The following is an 18,768-nucleotide window of genomic DNA, read 5'->3' on the forward strand; positions in this document are numbered from 1 at the left end:
CAGGACCCTAAGGTTTTTACTGGTTTTTAATCTTTGCATTTGAATGCTATCATAGAACTTTGGTTTCTTTAAAGCTAAGAGGAGTCTGAAGGACTGTATCCCATTATACAGGCAAAGAAACTGTGCCCTAGTAAAGTTAAGGAATTTCCTACAGATCACATGGTGCTGTAGCAGGAGAGCTGTAGCTTCAGGCTATGGCAAGTCACCTCAAGTCTTCTTTCCTTGTTGAGTGAGATCGTCTATCTTTCTCTTACCTGCCTAATGGAGAACACATTGAGACAGTGTATAGAGAGATCCTCCTGTTAGGTCTGCTGGGCTGTGGCTGCAGCTACTTCTGGAGTGGGGGATCATGGGAAACCAATAGCTGCACAGCTCATCTCACAGAACAGGTACTTGCAAGTACATAATGTTTGCTTGCTTGGTTGACTAACTTAGCTGGTTTACAATAATATTAAAGTTTAGAGTCATGGCTGTCTGCCATTATTCATCTTCATGCTTTTTGCGTGTCAATGGCAAAAATGTATACCCACCATCGAGCCATTACTTCTCACAAGATTGAGGACTGTAGGAGACACTGGACATAGCACTTGGCACCATGTGATCCATTGGGGTTGGTTCTCTCTGCCTGGCTTCGGTACCTCTCTGCCACTGCCTCTTTTAAGGCGTCTTCAGGGAACTATGGACCAGAGTGAAGTTGCTCACTGGCTGGATTAGCATGTACCATATCGAGACCTGATGCCTGCCTGCTTCTTAACTGAAAGAAACTTTGTAAAGAATAAGTCTGATCTCAAGGAGCAGAACTTGGTTTGAATAACTAAGTTTTTAAGCTTTTAGAAGCAGGAACAACTAGTGTGCTAGAATCCAGAAATATTACTGGTCTGAATAGCATGTGAATACTAACCCTTGCATCTCATGGGTACATGCTATGATGGAGACCTCCTACCTCATACAGACTCCAGCCTCAGTCTAGACCCCGGGATTCCTACTCCATGAGGGCCAATCCTGCAGAGTTACCGGAAGTAAGGATTTGGTGTTTGCCTTGCTGAGTCACTGCTTTGAGCCTGCACAGTGAAATGACAAGCAGATAAGACCGCGCAGCTCCACCGAGTGCGCTCATTCAACAACTATTTCAGGAGCAGGGATGTAGGGGAGAGTGAAGAAGGCCTTCTGCAAAGTAAGAAAGCAAGAAGAAACTGCACCATCAGGTCAGTAGGGGGCAATGCAGGAGGAGAGCTAAGTTTGCTGCTTTGAAAGCCAGGTTTCTATTTCCTCCTGCCCTACTGAAAACTTCTCCAGGACAGGAGGTATAGTCCTGTTGTCTCAGCACAGTGCAAGATGGGGTTCATCTGTCATATTATTAAGTGTAGAAGCAACAGAAAGAATAAGTGAAATCATGTCTCAAACGATGCACAGCAAAAGGAGGGAGTGGGCACACATGGAACCAGACCACGTGTCCTAGGGAAGTGGCGGTTCACTTTCCGGAGAGCTCTGTAGAAATGCTTATAGCAGTTCTACCCAGTACAGCTGTGGAAGCACTTTATACAAAGCATCTCCTTCTCTGAGAGGCCTGAAGTCTAAGAGACAAGTGGGGATGGGGAGACCTCCTCAGCTTCCTGCCGTGGCTTGCCATCACTGGCTGAGTGCTACAAGCCTGGGAAGTGACTACCGCTCCCTGGGGCGCGTATCTCCTGGGATAACCCTTTGAGTGGCTTGGTGTAACAACTCACACGCTTTGCCTTTAAATCATCGCATTAGATTTATGTTTATATTTAGCTTTGCTTTTGTTGTTGTTGTTGTTGTTGTGGCCCTTTTCCAGTTTCCCACCATACATTTTGTTATTTTAATAATTGTTAAAACTTCATTATTTAAAAAAAAAACAACTTGCAAATTAAAAAAAACACCACACACCAAAACTAACCAGATGCAAGATCTTTACAACTCAGTGACCTTACAGTTAAAATAGGCATTCAGAATGGAAGCTGTGATGTACCAAATTCCTTTTTAAACACATTTCCTGAAGCCCCGTGGGCTGACCAAGAGCTTTATCTTCAACAAGGGTCACTAACACAGGCTGTGTGGTCAAGTCACCTGGCCTCTAGGGTATGAAAAAAGAAGCAGAGGTAATCCTGATTTCTCCTGCATGGGGAGAGGTCAAAGTGTGTGCTTATGGAATTGTTACATAACCAACCCTAACTCCTTTGAGTCCACTACTTTTATCAGTATCAGAAAGGGACTGAGGGACAAATGAACATCTAAGGCTACTCTCTGCATAGAAATCAACAAACAGAAAAACATGTCACCCTGGCACTCCTTCCTTCCTTATACAGCACCTGGCTTTAACTACTGCTTGCTAAGGTGATTAGCATACTATAAAAAACCATGGGACCGGCTACATAAAAACAGCCACATAAATTTAAGATACGTTGTAGGACATGTTATTATAGCAAATAATAATGGATTGTAGTCTTGAAAATTGCTAGGACAATAGATTTTGAGTGTTCTTACCACAATAATACATTAGGTGAAAAATGTTAATTGACTCATTGAATCATTCCATAACCTGTATGTGTTTCAAAATAGCATTGTGTGCTCAATGAACATATATGACATTGTTAATTAAAAACATAAAGGGAGCCAGGTGTGGTGGCGCACGCCTTTAATCCCAGCACTCGGGAGGCAGAGGCAGGTGGATTTCTGAGTTCGAGGCCAGCCTGGTCTACAAAGTGAGTTCCAGGACAGCCAGGGCTACACAGAGAAACCCTATCTTGAAAAATAAAAGAAAAATAAAAAATAAAAAAAATAAAGGGAAAACCATTAGTAAGTGATAGAATTTTCTGTATACTGGTAGAGTTACTCAGGTATAACTTTAGTCATTAAGTCTTCTGTAAGGCACGTTACTGTCAAGACAGTTTTTAAGCCATTTTCTGCGAACTTTGAAAGTTGTACTTTTTATTTGGTCTCAGGTAGAAGACCTGGGTTTTCACCTTTACTGAAACCCCACCAGGTCCAGCACTGGGACATAGAAAAGCAATACCATCTCCCCTGTGAAAACAAGCAGACGGAACAGGAAGAAGAACAGTCACTATAGTACAAAACGGGGTATCCTCGTCCCTGGCAACCTTGCTGAAGTCTTAGACATTAACAGCAGGCACCCAGGGAAGAGAGATGCATTAAAGAAAGATTCTGGATAAAGTTACATATGAATCCTCCTAACAAGTGAGGGCAGAAAAAAAAAGTATTGAAATCCTCAAAACTGAATAAAAATAGTTTTTAAAGTAGGCAGGAAGTGAAGAGAGATCCCCACTGTGCATGTGGGAGTCAGGAAGAACAAGCTGTTGTCAGGCCTGAGCGTTTGGGCTTGAGTCAGCTCACGGTTCTCTGAACTCAGCTTCTTGCCATGTCTGACCAATTTTCCAAACTCTTGGATCTGGATTCAGCTTGGTTGGTAGAGACTAGGTTAACCTTGCAGGAGATCATCCCTGGAGTCACACATACCTCTGTTAGCATTTTACTTCAGTATTTGGAGCCTCCCTACGTGACCTTTTATAAGATGCACTTCACCAGAGAATCCCTAGATGGTGATAGAGATGAAATTACAAGAGAAACTCACTATTGTCTGTTACTTACCTATTCTGCATTTCCTCTTTCCACTTCCTCCTACTGAACCTGGTTGTTTTCCCCGGGGCCCAAAGGCCGAATATGCTGCCCTGCATCTCAGAAGCCAGCAGCACTGACTGCTGGGGCAAGTGTCTGCTGTTTCTAAACCTGCTTTGTCCCAGATCCGTGTTTCCTACTCTATGGGGTCTGTCATGCCAAGCTCCTTTCCTGGATATATGATAGGACCATACTAAGCCCATATCTCACAGGATAGTACTGAAAGTTAAAAGGAATAACCTATTCAAACCCATTTGAAGAGTGCAAAGCTCCGTGCATGTGTAAGGCTGTAGTACAACCTCCTTATTATATCCAAGACATTAGTAACTAATGGTGTGACTAGGTATTGCTTTACAGGAACCATAAAGCTTCTGTCCTGTGTCACGTCAGTGAAACAGAATCAAGTCTATAACTGTGGTCATTCTCTTAATGTACATGTCTACCTTATTTAGATGATCATTGTCCACTGCCCTGTCAGGCTACCTCTGAGAATTAATGACTGAATCCTTGTTAGTACTAACCACTAATTAATAATTAAAACTATCTTTTAAGTTTACCCAGGAAGAACACCATCAGTAATTATGATTTTCTTTTAACACAGAGTATAAAAAGCTCATTTGGAACTTTTCTAGATCACTAAGTATCTCCTGTCTGAGTTAAACGTTGCATATGGCAGTGTTCCTAGCTTCCCCCCTCCCTTGTTTCTATCACTTTCCTTTTTTTTTTTTTTTCTTCCTACATGTGTATAGAAGCATTTGTTCATGGACATGGTTAAAGCAGGCCCATGAGAGTCTTCTCTAGAGAAATACCCATCCAGTTGCCCAGCGTAATGTCTTACATGCGCCCTCACGTCAAGAATGTATATGGTGCGGCTATAACTGATTCAAAACCAGCTCCGTTAGCTGGAGTTCAGACTCAAGTATAACAGATGGTTTGGGATTTCCAGAACAATTCGGAATTAGAACAAAAGGAGGTTTCGGAGTTGTTGTTCTAAGTCATCTTAGATCCTTACCAAAATGATTGGCTGGTTGGGGTTTTTGTTTGGTTGGTTTTGTTTTTTGAGGAAAGCTTGTTTTCTGACTAAAAGAAAAGCTGTAGTAGAATTCAAAAACTCTGCTATATAAATACTTTAACTGTGGGCCACTGACTGCCGAGCTCACAGCACCCCGCTGTGCCCCTCTTGAACTTGGTGGCAGTGCATTATGCCTTCATCCTAAGTAGATCCAGTTACTTCCATTGAGTTACTGATTGAAAATGTGTGTGCTTTCTTTATACCACTGCATCTGAGGGAAGGACTAGATCCCTGGGCTTTCTGTGTATGTTACGACTGTTTTCTCTCTGCCTTGGTTCTTAAATGAGCGTTCATCACATTTCTGACTGACCATGCAATTCTTGATGTCCATGATTCCCTGCCTTGGCCTCCTAAGAGGTTGGGATTTCAGACTTATTCCACCATGCCTGGCTTGACTGGTCGTTTGCTCCTTTAAAATACTCTTTTTTTTTTTCCTGTGTTGTAATTTTTAACTAAGTCCTCCCCCCCCCCCATCTACTTATCACTTGAATTCTTACTGTGTTCTTTCTCATTTCTAGTTCCCTGAGAACTTCATACAATGTATTTTAATCATACTTCTTTCTCTCTCTTCTTTCTCTCTCTTCTTTCTCTCTCCCGGATCCATCTACTCTTCCATAACCGGTCCACTTTGTGTCCTTTCTCCCCTCCCTCCCTTCCCCAGCAAGTATAGTTTATACATTTATTCTTGGATGTGTGGCCTCCACTAGATGGTGATCACAATCCACCAGAGAACACATCATTAAAGAAAAGTGACTCTCAGTCCCAGCAGCTATCAACTGCCCACAGCTCTTTAGCTCCTCTTCACGCTGTGATCTTATCTGGCTGGAGCTGGCGCAGGTCTTAGGAGTGCTACCTCAATTGTGCAACCTCCCTGCTGTGTCCAGAAAGCAGTTTCCTTGTGCTCATTCATTGCCTCTGGCTCTTACACTTATTCCGCCCCCTCTCCCACAGTGATGGCTGAGCCTTGGGAGGACAGGGTATGATACAGATGTCCCCATCAGGGCTGAGCCTTCCTCCAACAAACAGTTTTGAAATCTGTTTGTGAGTTGGTGGGCTGGTGGACTTCCATGTTATAGCACATTTTGATGAGTAATTACATACTGGCTGTTGTGTGTCTGTGAGACTGGGATTAACCCTCCTGCCCCCCGTTCAATTTCCTTTCTAGGTCCAACTGGCCCACCTTCAACACTCCCTCTAGGCACCCAGACCTCTAGTGGCAGCTCCACCCTATCCAAGAAGAGGCCTCCTCCCCCACCACCAGGACACAAGAGAACCCTGTCTGACCCTCCCAGCCCACTACCTCACGGGCCCCCAAACAAAGGCGCAATTCCTTGGGGTAAGTTTTCCCAAAGTCAGGGTCAAAGCTGTCCAGAGCCCGATAGTTGGGGGGACTCCACTGGGCACTGGACAGTTTGCACGTTAGGAAAACCATCCAAACTGCACACACACTGGCTGTGGACTGAAACATATATTAATATGATTGTACCTGCCTTCTAAGGCCAGGAAACAGATTGAAAAGTATCTGGGGCCACTCAGAACCATAGGAGTAAATAAAGTGCTCTCTAATATCATCAGGGAGCTGATCGTAGAACACCCCACACACACAAGACACCAAAAGCTGCAGGGGCCCCCATCCCCAGGCATTTGAGTAACCTGAGCACAAATACTATTAAATTCTCTCTAGACAGCATATCTAATGCAGTGTAAATAGGATGGGTTTTTTTTTTAAATGTGTCCATGTTTGGTACATATATTTTCCCAAATATTTTTTATCCACAGATATGGAGGGTAAACTGTAAAATAGGACCTGAGCAGCATGCCCTAAATCTCAGCTGAGAGTGGCAACTGTTTTAGTTTGGAATTACAATTCTCACGGAACTCAGCAAAGCAAAATAATGGGCTAAGCATAGGGATGGGTTTCCGTGCTACCTAGCGTGCTTATCTAACGTGCACAAGTCCCCCTGGGTTCAGTCCCAGTACCAGAAAAAGAAGAGAAGAAAAAGAAAACAGTCCACTCCTTCATGACAGCCAGAACAGTCTCCTCCTAAAACAGAAACCCTAGACATTCTTCCTCACCCCTTTAGTGGCTTCCTGCTGAGGTTCAGATCAGTGCAGGCTCTTTATACCAAAGCAGGAGTGGCCCCGCCCTTCACCTCCAAGCCTCCCATGCATCGTCCAAGGCACTCCCGCTCCCTGGCATTCTATCCTGTCCTTGCAAGGCCAGGCTCACTTGTGTGCCTCCCTGGCTCTTCTCTGTTGTCTCCCACAACACTATGAGAGTTAAGTTCTTTGCTACCCCGCTAGGATGAGAGAACCATGAGAAGAAGCATCCTTGGCTGCTATGTTCTCGCCTGGACGGAATCCTGCCTGGCCCAAACTGGATATTCAGAAATCTCTCGAGAATGAGTAGCCTTACCCAGAGTCCGTTAGTTGAATCAACAGATCAACCCTGGCTGCGGCACTTATCTTGTCTACCAAAAAACAACAAAACAGTGCTAACAGCAACAACAACCATGGAAGCCCACACTTTGTGTCTTGCCGACTGCCCTGGCAGTGGTATATGGCTCACCATCATCCAGTAGCCCAGCAAGGTGCTGGCCCACACATGATCTCTGCCAAATGAGCATGCTAGTCATCTTTCCCCACCAGTGGATTCCACTGTGACTTTTTTCCTGCCTTTTTTAAAATTGGGTTTAACATGTAATGGGTAGTTCAGCTTAATAGTCTTAAAGGATTCCTCAAAGCCTATCTGAGTTTTTTTTTTTTTTTTTTTTTTTTTAAGTTTTGAGTCAAAGCCAGAATATATATTCTAAGACTGTCCCACAGTTTTGTCCCAAATGCCACTGGACATACATGTACACAGCACAGGTGTGCTCACAAATGCGTATTTATATTGTAGCCACTCATGCTTCGGCTCAGCAGTGCGCTCCTAGAAACAGAGGCATCCCTGGAATCAACATGTCAGATCTCTATTTTCTGGCCCGAATGGTATCTAACACCTGGCTTTCCATTTTATCTTTAATAGTGGTAGAGGCCAGGCCTCTTCCTAAAGAAACTCAGTTGTTATCACTTATAAAAGTTACTGCCTGCCAGTAAGCTGGGAGCATGAGAACCTTTCACAGATGGGGCCTCAGCCAGCCCTACATGAGAAAAACCAAAGTTTATCCTGAGCAAATGTGGTGTTGCTCCAAATAGCAGGATTGTGCTGAGTGACAGCTTGAGTACTGACTCGAGGCTTGTTTGTGGTTGGTGGGTGTGCACATATGGGAGCCAGTCGCACTGGCGCACTGCAGGTACACAGGTGGACTAGTGACTGTCAGGGGGAATTCACTCAGCTCCTGACGTGTGTACTCTGCTGATGCTTGGTGTGTGACTCTGTCCCCTGTCTGCTGTTGATGCTGGAGGCCAAGGCAGGGCTCAGACTGTTGAGTCAGCAGCCAGATACAGAGGTCAGCCTCTGGAAAGCGTCTCCCTGGTGCCTCAGTTTCCCTAGCTCTCCTCTAGTTCTCCCTTCTCACCTCAGCCCTTGGGGTTGGGGTCCCTGGGATAGACATAGCTAAGGACATTCTGAGTAGCCATCTCTTACTTGTGTGCCTTCCCAGGTGCAGCAGGGTCCCAGTCCACACTCCTTCCTCTATCCCCTCTCCGGTGGGCCTCAGTCATGACATGCTCTCACAAGGTCTAGCATGCCTTTTCCTCTAATCAGCTGTATTGATGCTTAGCTATCCTTCAAGGCCTGTGCTGGGACTTGTTTCAGAGACCCCACTCTGTTTGCCCAATGCTCCTGCCTCCTTGCCTGTCCCTCTCAGAGCGTCATCTCTCTGTAGTTCCTAATGTAGTGGTGTCTACTTTCCACATGGGTTTTGGGTTGTTTTGTTTGTTTGATTATTTCGTGGTTTGTTTGGTTTTTTTTGAAACAAAGTAATTCTCTATACTTTAGGCTGACCTTGAACCCATAGCAATCCCATCTCAGCCTTCTGAGTACTGGAATTGCAGTCTTGAGCCATCACATGTGGCTTTTAGCAAGTGTTTGTTCATTGTTCAATGCCTCGGTTCCTCTTAACAATAAACTAAGGACTAGTACTGTTACTGTTTTATGTATGGAATTCTTAGGATGGTGCTGTGAGAAAAGGCAAGCAGCACAGGACTGGGGACTTAGCACTCAGCAAGTGTTACCTACGGCTTGTAACTCTAACTCTCAGCCTGCTGTTTGGTGGATGACCAATCCCTCCCTTCCCTATGTGTGTCATGGAGTTTTGTGTGTCTTTGGCTACTATAATTCATGCCACAAACTCGGGCTCTTCAGACAACAAAGCTTATCCTCACAGTTCCAGATGCTGCAAGTCTAGCATCCTGCAGTCATGTCTTCTCCTAGGAGGCGAGAGTAATAATCTGTTCCTTACCTTAGCTCTCTTTGTTTCTGGTGACTGCTGATGTCCCTTGACTTAGGTAGGGTTCTTAACTGTGCAGATATGCATGCATGTATGTCTCTAGTCTGGCACTTACCAAGTAGGCTACACTGGATGGCCAACAAGCACCCGGGATGGATGGATGGATGGATGGATGGATGGATGGATGGATGGATGATCTCCCTCCCCTCCTCTTCTCTCTCCAGCTCTGTAATTCCTAGTACACCACCACACCCAGTTTTACTATGGGTTTTAGGAATCAAACTCAGATCTTTATTCTTGCCTGGCAGGCACTTTACAGGCTGAGATACCTTTCCAGCCTGGACTTGGTACCTTTAGGTGGCCTTTTGTTGGTTGGTTGGTTGGTTGGTTTTGGTTTTGGTTTTGGTTTTGGTTTTTCGAGACAGGGTTTCTCTGTGTAACCCTGGCTGGCCTGGAACTCACTCTGTAGACCAGGCTGGCCTCGAACTCAGAAATCCACCTGCCTCTGCCTCCCAAGTGCTGGGCTTAAAGGCGTGTGCCACCACTGCCCGGCATAGGTGGCCATTTTATAATACTCAGATTCCCATCCATTCCATCCAAAGTTCATTCTCCATAACACCTCATCTCACCCCACCACGTCTGAATCCTCTTCATCTTGGCCCTTGCTCCTTTTATTCCTCAGAAGAATATGCTACGCAGCCATGTCGCCAGCACTCTTACCAGGCCTGTGACTTGACTGTAGTATGACAGCCATTTCCCTTTTCTTTGATTTGGTTTAGGTTTTGTTGTTGCTGCTGCAGTTTTCAGGAGAGGGGTTCTTAGGCTCTGTTTGATTCTTTATGGGGTTTGCTTGTTTCAGAATAGGGTTTTACTATGTAACACAGGCTAGCCTGAACCTGGAAAATTCCAGCCACGTCCTCCCAATGCTGGGGTTACAGACATGTGCCACCACACCCAGCTGCCTGTCACACTCTGAAGCTTTTACTGCGGAGTATTTTGCCAGCATGTTCTCTGACCCGAACGGAACCTTTGACATTAACTCATTCATAGATAGCTGTGACTGATAGGACCTGCCTTTGCTGGTATTTGTGATGGGTTCCGAGCAGTTTGTAAGTCTGACCAGATTTCCACAGTAGCCTTTGAGGAGGGATAAGGCAGTTTAAGGAGGAGACAGAGCATGAGTTTGGTGTTGGAAGATGAATGGAGTAGAATGGATTCTACTCAGAGTTGCTGAAGATGTACCAAAGATATGATTGTGGGGCTCTCTCAGGAAGGAGCAAAAGAAAAAGAATGCAGCCAGTCACATAGCCAGCTAGCCATTGGCACACCTGCAAGAAAGAGTATCAAGAGTATAGCCTGTAGCACGTCTGCTTCACAGAAGAGCACGTTACCTTCTTGGTAGACACTCTATCCAACTTAGGACTTTTGCATTCACCAGTGTAGCTGATTCTTGCCCACAGTCTCCGGGATAGAACACACTGTTTCCTGGGCTTTAAGGAGTCTAGTCTAAAGGTTAAGAAGTTGTCCTGGTTCTCATGGTTGGTATGTGAGAAGCCAGTGTGGCTGAGAGCCTACACTCCTCACCCGGTCCACAGGCTGCCTTCTGTTGCATGGCATGGCTGGAAAAGGGCAGGAGAGTGAGTATCTGGCTGGCCCTCCTCACCACAGTTGTCTCTTTGCCTGAGAATCAGAGGCCTGGTGAAGGCATTGTCCTTGCCAGAGGTAAGGACTGTCCTGCACAGCCCCACTCACTGCTGTGCCTCCTTGTCGCCTGCAGCAGCACTCTCTGCTGTGTCCAGCCTTGTCCAAGCAAGGAGAACCCTTCCAGGCTTTTTCCCTGCCAGAACTAGTGTCCCCAGTGCCCAGAATAGCCAGTGCATCACATGACTGGAGTCCTGCTTGGTGGTGAGTTCAGCCATCTGTCTCAAGAGCCTTCTCGGGCAGGCTTGAGATGGGAAAACAAAGTCAAGTATAAGATCTGTGGGGAGCCCATGACCTTGGAAGTTGCATTTCATTGAACTTTTTAACTTACCTGCTTTAAAACAAACCTACGTGTATCTTAACACATACATCTAAGATATGGAAATCAGGACAGAACCTGTGTTAGTTGCCTCCAGGAATCACCTCTGACCATTGACACCTAAAGTCCATGTGCCTTGTGTCCTACGGTCAAAAGGCCTTAAAAAAAAAGGGGGCGGGGTTAAGACTCTGAGTTGTTCCTCTCTTATAAATCTTTTTAAATATAAAGCAGATAATTTTTCTAGCCATTTTTGTGCTGAGCGTTCCTAGTCATCCCATAAATACAATGACATCACCCCAGTTTACTGGCAAGGAAATGAAGCACAGAGAAGTTATTTGCATAAGATCACAAATTGATAACTTCAGAATTTATGACCCACATCCTACTTCACTGTTCCAAAAGATCCCTGCAGCCTACGTGCTCTTGTGACCAGTTCAAAATTCCAGCTTGTGGCTTCTAGGCTAAATGGTTCGTAAAGCAGAGAATTGGCTACAGATTCTCCAGTCGCCTGGCCAGCAGTTGAGCACAGCCTTCTTACTGCCTCTGGCTGACATACCCAGGACTTTGCCAAGCGGCAAGTTCAAGCTGCACAGTGGGAGAGGAAAGGGCTGAGCCTTCTCTGCTTCTTCACCTTCTCCTCTTTGAGGATCTTTCTAAAGCTCACTTCAACTTACACTAGCCAGCCTTGCCTGGCTCTGAGAATGACAGGATTCATGGCTGTCCACTACAGATGGCTTCCCATCCAGGTCCGAGAAGTCACACTCTCAGCAAGCCTGCTGGCCCTTTCTGTCTGCAGCAGGAGCCATCATTACTCTTTTCCAGGCCCTGAGTGGGAGGTAGGGTTTCAAAGGCACGGAAAGAGTTACCGTCTTGGGGTACTGGCACGTTGACTGTGTCAGCATAGTTCCCGTCACGTTTCACTGTAAGCATATGGAGAGTCATTACTTTTGTATCGTGCTCCTATAGACCAGGGCTCTGCTCACAGCCCATAGCCTTTCGTCTGATGCTCTCTGTTGCAGCGAGCACACCTGTTACTCCTATTGTGTGGGTAAGGAGAGCTCCATCTTTCAGCAGAAAGAGCAACATCCTCCAAGCTCAGTCCAGATCAATAGTCTACCAAAAATTCAAAACTGGACTTGTACTGCTCACAAATCTGCCCCTTTGTTTCTTCCCAGAAGAAGGCAGGGAATGAAGTCAGCCCGGCGGATATTCTTTAGACATACAAGAATTGACCAAATGTTGAGGGAAGGTGGCCAAAGAGGGACATTAAATGAGAATTCTTGACATCCAGGCCTTAGGTGTGGGCACTGCCAGCCTTCCCTGATGCTCATCTATGCAATAGCAGAGAATAACCACAGTAGAGCCAGGGACCCTCTCTTGCTACTGACAAATACCCTTCTGTATAATTGAGTTAAATAGTCATTTGTTGGAAATGGTTTCACATAGAAAAGGAGTTAGTGGGAACAACAGCTTATTCCCCAAATATTCTATTGTTGTGGCTCACGGAAAGGCCTGGTATCCAGGACTGTGGGCTCAGCATGAAACACAGTGCTGAGGAAATGCTTGCCTTGAAGGTTTCTCGAGAATTGCCAGGAAAGGCCTCTCAGCATTAGGCCATGTGCTTATGAAAATACATCAAAGGTTAAAGAGCATCCCATAACCACTAACCAGTAGTCAGTTTGCAAACTGATGGTGCCTCTTCCTGTCTCATTGTTCTGGCATTACAGAGCATTCTGCCCAAGAGGTCTGCTTGCAGCTCTACTAGTCTCTCCTGATGGGTAGTTTTGTTTGGACTGAGGGGAGAGTAGGTATTGAGAGTTTAGACTCTGGAGAGGGCCTCTGGCTGTGTATCCCTGCTGGCTCTTCCCCTGATGGTTCCCCTTGGGCCTTTGCTTTTGTCATCTATATGTAGGTTGGAAGAGATGGTTATGCTACTTCTCATGAGCATGACTGCCTACAGATACTTGGCAAATACCATGCTTGTGATAACTACTCCATGAACGTAGGTGATGTCATCTGTGCTGCTCTCAGGGTATCCTGAGAGGCCGGGCAGAGCACACAGCAGTGGTCAGGATTCTTGGCCTCACCATAGCTATAGAACCCCAATGATTCATCAACTAAGTCTCTCATTACCTTCTCCTTTAAAGAAGGCTGGAGTGCCAGTCTCTCATGCTGTGCAGAATGGCAGCTGATAGAAGCGAACACATGATATATGTTGTGCTGTGACATGGAGCAGGAAATAATTATTGCTTTCTTGTCCCCTTTCTTGTCCCCTAATGTCTACAGGAACTCTGAGGCCCGGCTCTGCCATGTACTTCTCCAGCTGTACAGTGATCACAGACAGTCCCACTTAGGTCCTAACCAGTTCTGCCCACCTGCACAAAGCACACATCTATTCTTTTGGGCTCTGCTAGTTTGGATGCTGCCCCAGTAGAAATTCTCCTTCCTCTTCCACACGCCATGTCCTCGCTCACCAGCTGGGTTTTTTGATAACTGTTTCTTCATTTTCATAGCACCCTGCCTAGTTCTCTCTTATTCCACAGTACTAAATCATTCCTTCATGTAAATTCTCCATGCCAGATCCTAAGCACTGTGACAGCAGCAGCCACATAGTCTTAGCTTCTGTTCTTGCTCTGCATTCATGCCTTGCACATAACACATTGGTGCTAAACAGTTTTTACACTGAGTGGATATCCACTGCGCAAGTCCCCATGGTGTTGCTGTCAGCCACCCACACATACATGGGCCTCACTTGTGAGTTGAGTGTGTTATCTGTGCCTGGTAACTGCCTCTAGACCAGCAGTTCTAAACCTGTGAATCTCTACCCCTCTGGTAAACCTCTATCTCAAGAAAATGATGACACTATAATTCATAACAGTAACAATATTACAGTTATAAATTAGCAGTGGAAATAATTTTATGATCGGGAGTCATCACAGCATGAGAAACTGTGTTAAAGGGTCGCAGCATTAGGAAGGTTAAGAACCACTGTTCTAGTTTGAAGTTGATGTTTAATTGATGTTTATCTGTCCTTCCAGACCAAGGACCAGATCAGTAGCCACTGGACATCAGCAAGTTCCTATGATCTTAGAAACCTACCAGGGGCAACCTGCTCACCCTCGTCCTTAGCTAGCAGTAGAAGTGTCAGTCCAGACACTGTTTGGTTTTTGTTTTAACACAGGAAGAACATGCTGCTCTGACAGAGGTCTTGTGATACTTTCTGGTACCTTCAGGAGGCCAGTTTGTTTTCCAGTGTCTCTCATGTCCATGACTGAAGATATACCTCTGACTTTCCTTGTAGGTAATGATGTGGGCCCATCATCTTCAAGTAAGACGGCAAACAAGTTTGAGGGGCTGTCTCAGCAAGCAAGGTGAGCCACCACCCCTGCCTTCCTCTCCTGTTGTGCTCATGGTTGCTATGGGCAGACTTACAGACTTGGCCTTTACCAGTCTTCCCAACACTACTCAGTGCAGCACCTGGCAGCATCAGTTAGGAAGGGAAATTGGGCATCCTTGCTCAGTCTACATGGTAGCTCCCTGCTGAGCCCCAGTGGGGACCCTTGCCTGGAACAGACCTGTATGCACAGCTGGCTATCTCCCTGCAGTAACACCAAGAGTTACCCAATCTCTGATGGTCACACAGTTATAGAATGATCTAGACACTGTCAGAATGAGTCTTCTCTTGTTGTTTTGTTTTGTGAGACACAGTGTCACACTCTAGCCTGTGTTGGCCTAGACTTGTGTACTCCTCCACCCCCGCTTCTCAGAAACACAGGGTTATAGGCACAAGCCAGCATAACCAGCTCGTTTTTTCTTTACTCTTCTCTTTTCTTTTCTTTAGGAAAAAAAAAAAGCAGGGGGGGTCTTACAGTGTAGCCCTGGCTGTCCTAGAACTTGCTATGTATACCAGGCTGACCTCAAACACACAGAGATCCACCTACCTCTCTGCCTTCCCAGTGCTTAGATTAAATGTGCACCACCATGCCTGGCCTATTTCTCACCTTTTAACTGAGCAAATCTTTAAGTCTAAAGATTTTTTTTAACATAAAAATGAGACCTCGCGCGCGCGCGTGTGTGTGTGTGTGTGTGTGTGTGTGTGTGTGTTTTAAGGAGAGAAGGGCTTGTTTATTTGTTTTTAAACCAAAAGTAGTGTTTCTTCTCCCACCCCCACCCCCCCATTCACTGAAGCATAGGCCCTTTGGAAACTTTCTGAGGACTCGGTTTTCCACCTCTCTTTCCTCTAGAACGTCAGTCAGGTTGCAGAGCTACCTCCACACCCAGCCAGAGAGAATCAGCCGCAGGTGGAGAAGGCTGGCTTTGGGTCCATAACAAAGGGTAAATAAAAAACCAATAAGACCGCACTTCTTTTAGAACTCTCTCTTTTAGTCTCTAAGCCAGTGAGATCAGCCAAATTACCATAGTTCTACTTCAGAGCATTTAAATGAGCGAACACATGTCAGAGTGGCTCTCTATACCTTCACTCACCTCCAGCCTGGGTGCATTCTTACTCTTCCTTCTGTAGCTGCAGTTGGGCAGGTCATCTGCAGAGAGGGTAGAGTGACTTAACATGCTCACAAAGTGTTTGTAAACAGGATCAAGTTGCTATGAACTAGACCCATTCCCACCCTCACCCACCCAGAGTCCCCTAGAATACCAGATCTCATCTCAGCCTTCCTATTGCTGCGACCCTTCGTACAGCTCCTCATGTTGTGGTGACCCCATCCATCAAATTAGTTCCATTGCTACTTCATAACTGTAATTTTGTTACTGTTATGAATTGTAACATAATATATGTGTTTTCCGGATGGTATGAGGCCATCCCTGTGCAGTGCTGGTACAGGGGCTTCCTGAAAGGAATCTCTGATCCTCTAGGCTTTGGCCTTACCTGTGTTCAAGGGTGACTGATCAGGCAGCTGTGACTCCCCAAGAGGATGCTAAGGCAAAGCATGAGGAAAACACAGTCAAGATTGGAAACCAGGCCCTCTCCTATTCACTGTTACTCATGTCCTGGTAGCTTCCTCTGAACATGGCTGGCTATTCCCTGCCCCCAAGAGCGGAAGGTTGTATTGCCCAAGAGCTGGAGAGGGTAGGGAATCTCAGAGCCAGGCAGAAAGGGGAACTTTTATCACATCCTCTTTCTTTGACTCCTTCTGTTTAGTGGTTAGGTCAGTAGAAAAAAGGAAAGGTCAACCAGCTCTTGGAACACCAGGGGGCAGAGGAAGAGGCCTGAGGCCCAAAAGGGGTTCTCAGAGGTGCATGCCAGGGGCTTGGCTGTTCTTGCTCCTTGAATGCAAGGTGTTCTTTGGGACCCCTGAAGAGCATTTCAGCCTCTTGTGAAGGGGAAGTTGTGGCTTCCAGCTAGCAGATGTCACATTTGATTATTCAAACAACATAAAGCAGCCTTGGAGCCGGGGCTTAGGTGTCACTTCCCCTACTTATTTGCATATCCTTCGAAGAGAAGCCACTCCAGGGCAGAGCTGAACAGCCATCAAAGTCCGTTCTCTGGAAGGGAGGGTGAAGAGGGCTGCCTGTGGAATGATGTGAGAAGAAGGGCTTCTGTGTAGGACGTCAAGCCTCACAGTGTGCAGAGTGAGTGCCCAGAGCTTTCACACATGATCACTTCCCAACAAAGCTTTGAGATGAGGGGCTTGGTTGGCTGTTGCTCACGTATCCAAGTATTTCTCCATCTGGACCAGACCATATAGAAAGTACATAATCTCTGTGTGTGTGTGTGTGTGTGTGTGTGTGTGTGTGTGTGTGTGTGTGAAAGAGACAGAGATATAGAAAGTACACCATAATCTCTGTGTGTGTGTGTGTGTGTGTGTGTGTGTGAAAGAGACAGAGATATAGAAAGTACACCATAATCTCTGTGTGTGTGTGTGTGTGTGTGTGTGTGTGTGTGTGTGTGTGTGTGTGTGAAAGAGACAGAGATATAGAAAGTACACCATAATCTGTGTGTGTGTGTGTGTGTGTGTGTGTGTGTGTGAAAGAGACAGAGATATAGAAAGTACACCATAATCTCTCTCTCTGTGTGTGTGTGTGTGTGTGTGTGTGTGTGTGTGTGTGAAAGAGACAGAGATAGAAAGTACACCGTAATCTTGTGTGTGTGTGTGCGTGCGTGTGTGTGTGTGTGTGTGTGTGTGTGTGTGTGTGTGTGAAAGAGACAGAGATATAGAAAGTACACCATAATCTGTGTCTCTGTATGTGTGTGTGTGTGTGTGTGAAAGAGACAGAGATATAGAAAGTACACCATAATCTGTGTCTCTGTATGTGTGTGTGTGTGTGTGTGAAAGAGACCAGACAACATATAGAAAGTACACCATAATCTCTGTGTGTGTGTGTGTGTGTGTGTGTGTGTGTGTGTGTGTGTGTGTGTGTGTGAAAGAAACAGAGATACAAGCAGCTCTGCTGGGCTTGTGGAATTAAGAAGACAAGTTTTGTGGACTGTTTTCTCCTCTCTGTGGGTTCTGGAGATTTGGCTAATGATGCTACACCTGTGTGGCCACACCTTTCCCCTCTGAGCCACCTCTCCAGCCATAAAGAAGTCTGAGTCTTGGCATGGTATCTCATACTTTTAATCCCATCACTAAGAAGGCAGAGGCAGGTAGAGCTCTACATAGTGAGTTCCAGGCCAGCCTGGACAACATAGTAAAACTAAGACCTGTCTCAAAAAAAACAAAACAAAATAAATCTTGATGATAATTTTAAAATGACTGTAATTAACTGGATCAATGTTGGAAAATGGTACTTTTAGATTCTAAACAACTGTTATTTGTTAATCAGCACCAGTTCTGCTAAGACTGCCCTTGGCCCGAGAGTGCTTCCTAAACTACCTCAGAAAGGTAAGACTCTTCCTCTTCCTATTCCCATGTTACTAAAGTGTCACTACCTCTCCGGGGGACAGAGTGCTGCCCCCTTTCATTTGCTGATCTGTCCCAAGTGTCTGGAGCAGTATGGAGAAAGTGCCCAACAAATATTTGTTAAATGGAGAAAGTAAAGCCTGAATCTGTCACTATAGCAAATACTGTAGTTTCCTTGAGAAAATAACCCTTCTCAGAAGACACGCTGCTAACCCTCAGGTACTGCTGAGACCTTGGGCAAATGAGTTGTTAACTTTACCCGCATGGTGCACTCATCTGTAGTGCTGAGGTTGTGTAAGGACAGGGTGAGGTCATGCTTCAGATGGCCCCCTCACAAGGCAGTAGCACAGGCAGCCTTTCCTGGGATGGCATCTGTCATGCAGAGCAGGGACACCTGTGCCTGGGAAGCACAGGAAAGCAGTGTCTGCAGTGCTGCTGCTTTGCCAAGCACACACTTGGCTCTCTGACTAAATCTTCTGAAATCCTGACCATGCTTTTCATTTACAAAACGAAATGTTCAGCCTCTTACTACACAAATGGGTGCACAGAGAAAGCTCCACTTGCCTTTAGAGTCATGAAGCCCCATCTGAAGCGCCTGCTTCATTAAGACCTTGTGAATGCCTCCTGCAGGCCTCTGTTAGACTTGGGTAAATGCTCAGAGGAAAGAACTCTGATGGCTCCAGGTTGTCAGTGCCTGTGCTCAGTGTCCACAGCAGAACTGGTCGGTCCCAGCTCAGTGCTTGAGAAGAAGGCAAACTAGAGGTTAATGTA

The 18,768-nt window shown here is 45.8% G+C and overlaps 1 protein-coding gene across 6 annotated transcripts in view; it reads left to right on the plus strand.

The window, feature by feature from the left end:
* Asap1 (ArfGAP with SH3 domain, ankyrin repeat and PH domain 1) overlaps positions 1–18,768 on the plus strand; it is a 291,999-nt gene that overhangs the window by 262,986 nt on the left and 10,245 nt on the right. For 4 of the 6 annotated variants that reach the window (XM_029469556.2, XM_021182730.3, XM_085831402.1 and 1 more), the window contains 3 exons: positions 5,892–6,062; positions 14,439–14,508; positions 17,921–17,979. In XM_029469556.2, coding sequence (XP_029325416.1) covers positions 5,892–6,062; positions 14,439–14,508; positions 17,921–17,979 — 300 coding nt within the window. The remainder of the gene's footprint in view (positions 1–5,891; positions 6,063–14,438; positions 14,509–17,920; positions 17,980–18,768) is intronic. The other 2 variants (XM_029469561.2, XM_029469564.2) reach the window with 1 other exon arrangement.

The sequence above is a fragment of the Mus caroli genome, unplaced genomic scaffold (assembly GCF_978045245.1).
Source record: "Mus caroli unplaced genomic scaffold, Mus_caroli_1 scaffold_16, whole genome shotgun sequence".
Classification (NCBI taxonomy): Eukaryota; Metazoa; Chordata; class Mammalia; order Rodentia; family Muridae; genus Mus; species Mus caroli.